Here is a 12,444-nt window from a genome sequence, read left to right on the forward strand (position 1 = left end):
GCGAGCATGAGAGGGAGGAGGGTCAGAGGGAGAAGCAGACTCCCTGCCGAGCAGGGAGCCCGATGTGGGACTCGATCCCGGGACTCCAGGATCATGACCTGAGCCGAAGGCAGTCGCTTAACCAACTGAGCCACCCAGGCGCCCATGACTTCTCTTTATGGAGATAAATTGTTCAGCTGCAGAGATTAGTTACATTTCTCCTTCAGAAAGGGTTAGATCAAGTGCTCTTGTAAGAGAGCGAAGGAACTCTTCCTTTTGCCCCTCGTTGAGAGAACGGCTCACTCATCTTTAGCACCAATAACTGGAGGGGTCCAGTGTATCTTTATCTTCTCATTGAGTATTTGAGCAAGGTCTAAGGAAAAAAAAAAGAACTCTTTTATAATTTTATAAACTTGGTTGGAGCAAAAATCATCTGTCAGAAACTCTAACAGATTGTTCATTTCTTTGACCATTGTAATATCACTTACCTCATCTATAAAAATTGAAAGGAAGTTGTCAGAATCTCAGATTTCTTTCTAACTTTTAAGTCATTTGGCTGTTTCTCTTGTTCATCATAAAATCAGAATTTTGACAGATTGACCTTCTTTATTCAGCAAGAGCATAAATAAGTTTCTGCCGGTGGACTGTGAACGCTTTGCCTCAGATCTGTACAAGTCCTGCCATTAAAACATTTTGTTCCCATTTAAATAGGATCCTTTCTTTTTGACCATCTTTCTCTTAATAATGGAACTGACTGCCTTTTTCTGTAGTAAGTGTCAGAGAGAGATTTCCAGTGCTTTTTTTTTCCACACCCCCCCCCCCCCCCCCCGGTCTTTCTGGCAATTTCCTTGCCCTATCCGTATACCTAACTTCTGTTCTTCCACTCCAAGGTAGATATTTGGGCAAAAGGGCTCCGGGTTTCACATTTGCATGCAAACTAATTCCACAAATATTTGCACAGAAGATGCACTTCTCATTCCAAGGAGGGTATCTGAGAAGAGCCCCGTTGCATCATGCTAGCCCTCTTCGGGATCACTTCTGAATTTAGCCTGAACACGGTGGCGCACCTTGCTTCAGGAAGCAAGCGTAGCCTGCTTAGCCTGCTTTTTGTCCTTCCCTGCTCCCCATTGCAACCCTGAAATTCCTTCTCGAAAATTACCAAGGGCCATTTTATAAGCAGAGTTACAAAAAGTCAGTCTCCCTCTCCCTCCCTCTCTCTCTCTTTTTTTTTTTAAGTGTCACTCAGCTTCTTGAAGGAACAAAATGTACCAGTGTCATTTTCTGTTCAAATAACTCTCCTACAGGAATCATAAACTTCTCCTCTGGACCTGAACAAATATTCTGTTACCTTTAATGGAACTCTTTTTCTTGCCGGAACAGTAACCCCTCTTGATTTACTGTTCAATCTGTATGAAAAACCGGAGTGACCTAATTCTGCTTCAATTTTCTGTGCTCGTGAGGACACTAAATGAGTCTCCTGCAGTTATGCAGTATTGCTTGTGTTGTTGTTTCTAGAAGTTTAGAATCCTGAATCTCTTTATCAGACTACCTGCTGAATCCCATTGATGGGGAGATGAAATTGTCTGGAGAGGAGCATTATTTAAAATGAAGATTTCTATTAACAACGACAACAACCACGGCAAGGAGATAAAATTTCCTACATTAAAGGAGCCCCTCCCATACCCTCGCTACCCACCCACCATGTACTGAATCGAATGCATATAATTTTACTCTGGAATCTCCCTTTCCTATTCTATAGTTTAAATGTTTGCACTTTGCACTTCTTGCCTCCCTTTCGTAAAAGAAGGATTCTTTTGTGCCGGGGAAGCTGAGATTGACTGACAAATTACCAGGCCCTTTGGAGAAGCAGACATTTCAGGAAGAAGGGTCCCCCCCCCCGCCCCCGCACACACACACCGGCTCCCCACCTACTCTGAGGCTCCATCTGCCCCCAGTCCCCGCCTCCCCGCCCCCCTCCATCCCCACCCAGTCTGTGTGATTTAATCTCTATACCCTCAGCCCCGTTGTCCTAAGATTATTTGTTTAGTCCTATTTCCAAGGACCTTTAGAAGATTAAGGAAAAGCAGCTATGCCTCTAATTTCACACCTGACCCACTTCGTCAAAGAGAGAAAACCAGAATATCAAGGGATGGTTGGAGTTCTGGGATATTCAAATGAAAAAGGTCTGCAGTAAATCTAGAACCAAGGAAGTGGCATGACCAAATCAATGGCCCTCATCTACCATGCTGTAATATTTATTTTTCCTGTAGTATGGCCTTCATTGTACATGAGTAAAGTTGTTCTGTTTAGGGTGTTTTTTTTTTTCTCATTTAAATTACATATTGGAAAAAAAAACCGTGATAGGTTTTTCTATCAATATTGTAGTTAAGATGCATCATCTTTGGCTATATCTGGAGATTTTTGGCTATGTCACTATTTAAAAAATTGAATTGGACAAATGAAATGGACCTTTGTTCCTACAGTGAAAAATAAAAAAAAAAAAACCCCATAATACTCATCCCATGAGTATCAATAGTAAAAGAATGTTGGGTAAGCCTGAACAATTTGATCAAAAGAGTAAAATGGTGGAAGTTTATTATTTTTTATTTTATTTATTTAATTTTTCTATTTCAAAACTGATGGAAGTTTCTTATTGTTGTTTGCGCTCACAAATGTTTAGTCTGTTGCACAGTTAAACCACTTAAAGGTGTGATTGCTTGTGTTGGTACATACAGCTGAAATAACAGGGTGATAACATACTAATAGCACATTATGACAATAAATCATTCAGTAAATCAGAATTAATAACATGTGTGTACCAAATAAGATAGGAATCTGCCATAATGTTTCCAGTGAAGTCAGTGAAAAAAATATGTGTTTCTCTTACTATCATTTTCGAAGTTTTGAAAAAAATGACATTCCCTTCTCTACCAGAGCAAACAGCTCTAAGTTTGGTTTTGTTGTTGTTGTTGTTGTTGTTTTTAAAGCACTCATTTTGATATTCGGGCTAAATGAAGTATTAAGATATTTTGTGACATCTAGGTCAGACAAGATTTTACTTTTTCGTGTTAACACAGAGCATCATAAAGGCTGACAAAACCATAATACGGATTTGTATTTATTTATTTATTTATTTTCCTTTTTCCTTTTTTTTTAAGATTTTACTTTTTAAGTAATTTCTACACCCAACGGAGGGCTTGAACTCACAACCCTGAGATCAAGAGTCACGCGCTCCACCGACTGAGCCAGCCAGGCGCCCTGCATAATATGAATTTTTACAAAAATCTTTAATTATCATCTTTTATTAGAGTTGAGGTCCAGGAAAGCGGTAGTTAGGAAATGTATACTAATTATCTACGGTGTCACTGCAGGTACCAGGTGAATCACTAGCTCTGTGAAGTCGGCCTGTTTCTTGCTATCTCCAAACCTGAATTTTCTCATCAGTAAGATGGGACCATTATTAGAATTTACCTGGTAGGGGTGCGTGCGTGTGTGCAACAGAGACAGAGACAGAAGGAGAGAGGGAGGGAGGGAGAATTAAAGAAAATTGTGCATTAGATACACCTTAGTGTAGTTAATGTTAACTTAGTTTAACTTACTACCTTTTACTGTTCTTCAGGAAATCTGTTCCAAGACGTTCCTGCCCCAAATTTGGAGGGAGGAGGTAGTTCTAAAAATAGATTTAAATGGTGTGTAATTATTTGTAAGGATGGGATCCAGGTGAACTCTGGAGCCAGTTTATATGGGTAACAGTAAAAGTATCCCAACTGAGTGAAGAAAGTGGGATGTCTTTTCTCTTCTCTTCTGCCTTTATTATGAAGAAGGGCCTGCAGTTATATTTTTGAGGATGTCTGGGATGAGAATCCCCAGCAATCCTTTTCTAGAAATTCGTAGATTTTGAACACTCTTACTTCACCATCTCCTGCTGCCCCGAGCCTGGTTTTTAAAAATGCCCAGTTTGCCTCTTCTTTTCTCAGACAAGCACTGCTCATAGAGGAAGTGGTTGTGGTCGGCACGGCTCTCTCTGAATGTTTTGGGTTGGCTGATTTCTGTGGGCTTCAGCAGCACCTAAAACTGCTCTTGTTCACTCAGCTTTAACGGCTGTTGTCATCAGCATCTTGACAAGGAGGGCAAATAGCCCGGTTGCCTGGGACAGAGCTAAAACTTAAGAAGAAAACTCTCGTCTCAGCTCTGCGCTCTGGCTGGCTGGGTGTTTGGGAGCCAATGCCACGGTCCCGTCTCTCGTTTTCCCTCTGTTCAAGACAAGCTATGGCACTTGACTTCCCTCCTAGATGCATCATGAGCCCTTCTTCTTCTGGGTGTTAGAGAGAGGTTAGTGAAGAAGGCCAGAGTGTTCGGTAACACGTAGCACCTGTCTGCGTTCATGCGAAGGTAGCTTTTCTCTGTTTTACATCAGAAACTCTAGTTGGGTGTCAGAAATTGGCCGGCCGGCAACGTCTGGAATGTGTCTTGCCAGGAACTTAGACCCGAGGGTTATTGTTTATCATTAAGGCTAAATCGTAATGTATATTTCCACCTCTCCCTTCCCTCATTTCTTCGTCTCCTCTAGGCTCCAGGCTCGCATAGCTCACAGGATACAAGAACTGGAAAATCTGCCTGGCTCTTTGCCACCAGATTTACGAACCAAAGCAACCGTGGAACTGAAAGCACTTCGGTTACTCAATTTCCAGCGTCAGGTAATACCTTTTCCCCAGTGAATCTGAGATGTAGGAAATAAATGTGAGTCTGTTCAATACTGTTAGAAAGATATAAACTTAGTAAAATAGTATATCTTTTAGACCAGCCACATAGAGCTAAAAGTAATGAGGATGAATTGCTTATTATTCTATATATATATTTCTTTTGCTTCTGTATATCAGAGACATTTTTTTCCCTTCCATATTATGGTTTCCAAAGTCAGAGTAATGGCATTTTGTTACCGTGGATGAAACCTCGAGAACAAATGGGATAGCTTGCCTTTATGAGTGCAAAGAAAAACAAGAAGGTGGGAGAGCAGGATCAGAGCCTCTTCTGTAAACACAAATGTAAAATCCTAGCCATGACGATGAAAATAATCTTAACAAATACGATAGCCACTCTGCTAAATGAATAGCTCATCATTTACAGAAACACATAAAACTGTTTGTCCCCATCACACCCCCACGTGGTGACTGATCAGTTGATGATCATCTCTTTTTCTTGCTCTGGTTCTTAGTAGTTACTGATGAATCAAAGCTAGCATGATGATCTATTTTACCATTGCTAAATTACTAGGGAAACGAAGGAGCGCTAATTTTTACGTTGGTGAGTTTGGCTTTGTGGACCCAAAAGGTGCCGGTCTCCCGGTCTGCACACTGCCTCATTTAGCCAAAGGGGAAGAGGAGCGCGTATTCCTCAGGCCGGTGGGTTGACTTGGTGAAAGTCTTGGGGGGGTGCAAAATGAATTATTAATGAATGAAAGGAATTTGCATGACTCAGTATGTTGCAGGATGTGACTGAAATCGCAAAGCCACCCCACTTGCCTCTGTCCTATGAACCTGGGAGTACACTTGCCCTCTTGGTTATAATGTCACAAGAGGACATCCATGGTGGTGGGGAACTAGCTGGCCACAGCTCTGTGGGAGTAAAAGAAAGAAAATAAAAGGCTCTGAGTCCCATTCACTTCCTTTCTTACAGGCGACGTCCTACCATGCATTGATAAAGTGCTTAATCCAGTATTGTTAAATGAGTAATAACCAAGTAGATTTTCACAAATGAGATTATATTCAGATTCACTTCACTATGCTGGACTCTTACCGGTTTCTGATTTTTTGGTTGATATTGTGGAAAAATCCATGATCTGTGGAGTTTCCCAGTAAATTAACTCTAGTTGATGCTGACTTGAGGTTGAATCGAATTCCTGTTTTAATGTATATTCCCAACCCCGACCCCCAGCTACCACCACATAACGTCCAACATGGATAACACATCACATTGATGATAATCTAAGGGAAGTCCATGATACAGTGTGAAACCTAAATATCTTGACGAATATCCTCATTGGGAGTGGGAGGAAGCCAACGCCAGGATCTCCCATCTTTCGTATGAGAATGAACATTGCATTAATAGTGTTTGAGTACCTGCTGCTATTGTACGTGAACAGGAAGTCATTTTTCTACTCTTTTTTGCAGAGCATCATTAAAGTTAATCTCTAGACACAAAGAGAATGTTAGTATGGCACTTAAAATGAAGTAAAATATTTCAAAAGCTCTTTAACTAATTAATATCATTAGAATAATTAAGCGGGATGAATGAATTTATTTAAAACCCCAAGACAACGTCGGCTTTTTTTCAGTGTCACAGTGCTGGGGTTTTTTGTTGTTGTTGTTGTTTGGTTTGTTTTTTAGGTTGTTTTTTGTTTTGTTTTGTTTTGTTTTGTCTTGTTTTGTTCTGTTTCCTTAATCTGAACGGCTTGGAAAGAAAACTTATGCCATCTTTGAAAACACCACATAAATTTGGCACGGTTTAGTCCCTTGGTTTACAGAAAGGTCCGCTGTGGTGGTGCACCTTCTAGAGCCCCCCCGTGTGCCCGTGCTGACCGGGAGCTAGGGCAGGGCCCAGGAGCCAGGCCTTGCATCTGGTGAGGCTCTCCAACCACTCTCCCCTCTGCCACCCCGACAGCTGAGACAGGAGGTGGTGGCCTGCATGCGACGGGACACCACGCTGGAGACGGCCCTCAACTCCAAAGCCTACAAACGGAGTAAGCGCCAGACGCTGCGGGAGGCCCGCATGACGGAGAAACTGGAGAAGCAACAGAAGATCGAGCAGGAGAGGAAGCGTCGGCAGAAGCACCAGGTACCGAGACCTGGGCTGTGCGCCCCCACGCTGGCAGAGACGCCCCGACCGAGCCCTCAGGCGGGGTCCGGAGGCCTGGAGAATGGACCGGGGTGTGAGGTGGGAACATCACAGAGCAGAAAGGCTCCTGGGAGCTCCCGTGGGCAGACTGGCCCATGGAACAGGCAGGGGGGAAAAACAGGCCATGCCAGGGACATGGGCGGCCTGCCCACGGCCTCCTGTGGCGGGGATGAGATGGGGGATTGTGCTTTCTGGATACCAGGCAGGTGTCCTCTTCATCATCCCACCCGCAGATGCCCGCCGCATGGGCATGGGAGAGTTGCCAGGGGCAAAATCCTCAGGAGCAGGAACTTGGAAAAGGAAAGAAGAGAGCACATGGTTATTTTTATAGCAAATATAAATACAGTCTCCTGGGCTTTTCCAGGGCCCAGTTGGAGGTTTCATAGGGGCAGATATTTTAAAACATTCCTTTCTAGGCGTTTGGAAGTAGTTTGATGGAGAGTTTGATTTTGCATTACAAACCTTTACATTGTGTTTGTATTCCTGTGCTTAATTTAGTGCCCGGTGTTAGTTTCCTTTTGAAAGATGTTAGCTGTCCGTTGGTACACGTTTCCTCTCCTGTCTTTCAAAAGTCGATCCAAATAAGGTGGAGGGGTGGCGAATCATGGTGCTGAGGCATTTGAGTTAGAGCAGAAGGGGCATTACTTTTGTAACCTGGTTCTCCCTGGAAATATCTGCCTACCTTGGGCTGACTGGAGGGTGATTTGCTTTCAGTTTTATCCTTGCCCGTTTTGCAGGCATCTGTCACATCCTTGATCTTGCTGTTTTCACGAGGCCTTATATCTTTGAGGTCCTAGAGGCTTCCCTTCCACAAGCTGGTGCCTTTGAGAGGCTGCTTTTCCCACTAGCCCCAAAGCCCACAGCTCAGCTACCAAGAGACATCCCAGGGCACCTGCCCCACAGAAGATTCTAGTCTTCTGCTGTTGTGAAAGGCTTCCTGAGCGTTTTCTTGGGCTCCATGGATGACACTGGGAAGTAGACTTTAAGTATCCTTTTCCCTCCTCCCTTCGGGGCCTGTAGGAATACCTGAACAGCATTTTGCAGCATGCAAAAGATTTTAAGGAGTACCATCGGTCTGTGGCCGGGAAGATCCAGAAGCTATCCAAAGCAGTGGCAACTTGGCATGCCAACACCGAAAGAGAACAGAAAAAAGAGACGGAGCGGATCGAAAAGGAGAGAATGCGGAGGCTGATGGTAAGGGGCTCACCTGCGGGGACCCCGGGCAGTGGGGTTCCGGCATGCACCTGTATTGAGAATGTTAAATATGCCATCTCAAGAGTGGGTAAAAGCGGCTTATCAAATATATGAACACGCGCCTTTGAACTTCATATGGATGGAGTAAAAATATCTCCTTTCTGAACGATGCATGCCACAAACCCAGGGCCACAGCTGATGAGTATTTAATATCTCCATGTCCTGGGGTGGCCTTGCTGTGCAGAATATAGCTTCTCGCATCAAGGCAGGTACCCCAGTTCATAGGAGGTTTAACAACCAGATCTAGAAGGATGGATATGCTCGTTCTTTTTAAAATATTGCCACTTTTGAGACTAATGACACAAGTTATTTTGAGCAGATGCGTCATTAACTTGTATCTTGGACTCGAAGGTCTGTTGCTTAAAGCCGCTGGTGCTTATCCCTTTTTTTTTTTTTTTTTTTTTTAGTGGTAGAAATTTCTCCCTTCTAGTGTAAAAAGTGATTTTTAAGTTAACTTTGAAATGTTACTTTTTTGGTTATGGCTGTGTTATTGTCAAAGGCTATTCACGGATCATTACCTTTGTGCTGTTATTTTTTAATGGGTAGATACATACAGAAGGGATCAGTTTACATCATTGGCCTGGGAGTCTGGTTTTATTGACCGTTCATTTTTGGAATCGGACCTCAGAGCACACTGTGGGTTTTAGAAAAGCGTGTGTGCTCTCTAATGATAGGAGACCTGCACATTCTACCTTGGACATAGTGCCCGAGTATGGGATGGAGATGAAATTGTTAGCTTTGGCCCCTAATTACATCCCTGGAAAATTCCAAGTGACACTGTCTTCATTGGTGGTATTATGGTTTGCATTTTGTTTTCATTACCTTTTTTGGATTCCAGAGAGTTAACACCATATTTTAAAAGGCTCTGCGTCCATGTACCACTAAATCTTGCCATCTTCTCCCACCTCCCTCTCCATTTTGGGGGGGGGGGAGGGGCGGGGAAGGAGAAGACTGTCCACGAGGTTTCCACCCAGCTAGGGAGGCCATTTTTATAGTGACCTGAGCAGCAAGCAGTCAAACTTGTCTGATTCAGCTGGAGAGAAACTGTATTAGAACTTCAGTAACAGATTGGCTTGACACTAATGATTAGGCATTTGCAAATCATTAATTTTTGCAATTAAATGATGGAATATACAGATAACAGAGAAACTGAAGTTTTTTATCACTCTTTCTTCAAGTGAGATCAACCATAACCAAAAGCAATTAGAGTTATAATAGCATTTGAGGTTCGTGCTCATCCACGGGGCAGACAGCAGCTAGACTGAGTGATAAAACTTCCGTCACTTGGGGAGAAAGCTGGAGTGACGCCCCTGGACTGAAGATCCTCAGCTCGGCTGCAGTGCACTTGCCTCTTGAGGATTTTGTGACACGTCCCTTTTATCCTGCGTCACACTGGGGAAAATATTTTGAGATGTCCTTTTATTGGGATGTATAAAAGAGATTTCTCCTGAAATGGCTCCGAGGACATCAGAGTTTTTATGGCACTTAACCTCATAATGTTGCTTAATGGGAGGCAGAGGTGGAAGTTACTGTACTGTTTTATGGCTCAGCAGTATCGGACTCCGGGTGCTAAATGCCTTGCCTGCAGTCACCTAGGCGCACCATGCCGTGCCGATCGGTGACAAAAATGCCCCCAGATTGGACATTTGCTCTCAACCACCACGTTTGTAAAGCTTTTACATACGAGAAGTTACACTAGTCAAAGTCCATTTGAGTCTTTGCCCTTAGACATGCTTATTGAAATGTTTCTGAATGAAACGATAGTATGTCTGGAATCGGCCGCAGGGCAATCCAGTTTGGGATTGGGAAGGGGAGTTGCGGGAAGGGTAGCCACGAGACAGGAGTCTTCCTGAGTTCATTTCGGTTGCTTGGTGTTGGTTATATGAGAGACTATACTCTTCTCCCCACTTTGGGTTGTTCTGGAAAATTCCCATGCTTCCAAGTGAAGGATACAGTCGGATGGTGAATTGTCAAATTTTCAGATCTTTTTTTTGTGCAAAGGAACCTCAAAAAACACAGAAGTGAGTCAAAGTGCTTGCCCACACCGGGTAGATAGTGTGGTATTGGGTCCTGACCCTGCCACGGAGCCCGTGTCCTGGGACTCGGGCGGGCATTGCGCTCCCAGGCCGCACCCCAGTCCCGGATTGTGCACGGTCACTCCCGCAGCCTGGATCATTCCATTCACTGTGCTCACCACCAGTCAGAGTTCAGACGGTGATGGGGAGCGCTGAGTGGACAGTGGAGCTGCCATCCCATCTTTACTGTGCTCTGATTATGTCCCTCTTTTCCTTAATAGGCTGAAGATGAAGAGGGCTACAGAAAACTGATCGATCAAAAGAAAGATAGGCGTTTAGCTTACCTCCTGCAGCAGACCGATGAGTATGTGGCCAACCTGACCAACCTGGTGTGGGAGCACAAGCAAGCCCAAGCAGCCAAAGAGAAGAAGAAGAGGAGGAGGAGGAAGAAGGTGAGCGCCCTAATGGTGTGAGGGAGGGAACCAGGCGCGCCAGACGGGATGTTGGAGGTGAGCGTGTGATGGGTGGGAGGTGAGCAGAAACGGTTCAGGCCGTATTTTCCTTGTTCCATAGCGTGTTTCAGAATGAAGCGTATAGGGTCAATAGAAAAAGGAAAAAAACGTGGGCACACGTAAGTGTTTGCTTGAGGTTAATGCTGGTGTGGTAGGGCCATGAAAATGGAGCAGAAAAGGCAGAGTGCAGTTGGAAGGAACCCAAGGAGGGTGTGAGGGACGGCTTTGGGTTGCTTTCAGAGCCTCCTTCCTGTTTGTTCAGACGGGCAGCCATGCCCAAATGGTGCGTTCAGTTCAGCTGCCCTGATTGTGCTAAGGGGAGTGGGCAGGCCAGGGTTTTCGGTCATTACCAAGGATAGTAAATGGTTTTATGTAAAATAGAGCCTAATTAGCATGGAAAGGGAAGGGTAAGATGTAGAATCTCGGCTCTGTGGCTATTATATCTCGACGCAGGTGTAAGCGGCCCGTGTAGACCAGTGAATGTAGATCCTCTTTGAAGCTTGAGTGGTCTGGAGGTTTACTTCTTGGTTCGTATTTTGTTTTATGGCGGATCCTGACTGGCCTGGACACACACGTCCACAGGAAAGAGAAAGTCTTCGTCGAGGTCGTGAGGAGTGAGGCTGGGTGGCTTTTCATCATGTATTCTCTGCACTGAATCACGGAACAAAATGTTTTTCAAAAAAATAATTAATTTCATGGCTCCTGAATTCTCATACCTGCTTCGTAATTAAGGGGGAGGAATAAATGATGGAGAAGGCGCTTCCTTGCCCCTGACTTCTTTGGTATAAGATAGCTTCCCGCATTGTGAAGATGAACAAGGGATGACTCAGGGCTTGGATTTAGACAGTTCGTCGTCGTCGGGGAGAAAGACCTCATTTTCTTGTCAAGGTAGTATTACAGACTTTGCAGAATTCCAGCTCCCGATTTCTGACTTAAAAGGACGTGTTCAGAGTCAGGGAAGAGCACACGGGCAAACAGATAGGATTCTGTAACAATCCATAGGGGGACCGTGTGAAATGACCGTTTTCATTTTTCCTAATGCGGAGGAGGTGTATTTTGCAGAGGTTACCACAGCAAGGTCACCGTCAGTGTTTTCAGTACTAAAGTTCAAATTCTACATTTTGCGTGTGATTAAAAGCCAATGGCCCAGATTTGTGCTTCTGGCTTATAATTAATAGATTCCTGGCATGATATGAGATTGTTAATATCATTGTCAGCAAAGAAAGATATATCGTTGAGTGATAGTGATTATGCCTGTATTTTCGTATTAATCTGTACAAAGCAGGAACCTGTCATAATGTTTTTCTTGGTGCTCCCAACCCCACGTGATCTATAGGTTGGCTCTCTACTTCCTGACCCTTGCCTTCAGGTTTGCTGATAGCAGGTGTTCTTTCTCTTTTATCCATTTGCCCGGCAAATATTAACTGGATGCTTACTGTGAGCCAGGCAAAGTGCTCAATGCTGGGGGAGAAAGAAGGAGATGTTGAGGAAAAGCACACTTGCCCTCTCTTTCAGTTCCATCAGGGAGTGAGAGACAGAGAGACATTGATCAAATACACACCCAAATAGATAATCACAAACCATGATGAACGCTGTGAAGGAAGACTGGGAGCCAGACTGGGGAGGGGGCCTGGTTTCCTGGCAAATGAAAGGTCCATACCAAAGCCAGTCCCACTCCCGTCTGCCGGTTAAGAATCTCTGGGTGGCTCCCGCTGGTTATCTGCACGTGATTGAATGTGCAGAATCATTATTTTATCATCAGCTCTCTGCCTCTTCCCTGGCGTGCTCTC

The 12,444-nt window shown here is 44.2% G+C and overlaps 1 protein-coding gene across 5 annotated transcripts in view; it reads left to right on the forward strand.

Annotated features, from left to right (window-relative positions):
- Nucleotides 1-12,444, forward strand: part of SMARCA2 (SWI/SNF related, matrix associated, actin dependent regulator of chromatin, subfamily a, member 2) — a 182,668-nt gene that overhangs the window by 36,062 nt on the left and 134,162 nt on the right. For all 5 annotated transcript variants that reach the window (XM_035029127.1, XM_035029128.1, XM_035029126.1 and 2 more), the window contains 4 exons: nucleotides 4,550-4,676; nucleotides 6,640-6,813; nucleotides 7,894-8,067; nucleotides 10,424-10,594. In XM_035029127.1, the coding sequence (XP_034885018.1) occupies nucleotides 4,550-4,676; nucleotides 6,640-6,813; nucleotides 7,894-8,067; nucleotides 10,424-10,594 (646 nt within the window). The remainder of the gene's footprint in view (nucleotides 1-4,549; nucleotides 4,677-6,639; nucleotides 6,814-7,893; nucleotides 8,068-10,423; nucleotides 10,595-12,444) is intronic.

This window comes from Mirounga leonina, unplaced genomic scaffold, assembly GCF_011800145.1.
Source record: "Mirounga leonina isolate KUSES-001 unplaced genomic scaffold, KU_Mleo_1.0 Mir_224, whole genome shotgun sequence".
Classification (NCBI taxonomy): Eukaryota; Metazoa; Chordata; class Mammalia; order Carnivora; family Phocidae; genus Mirounga; species Mirounga leonina.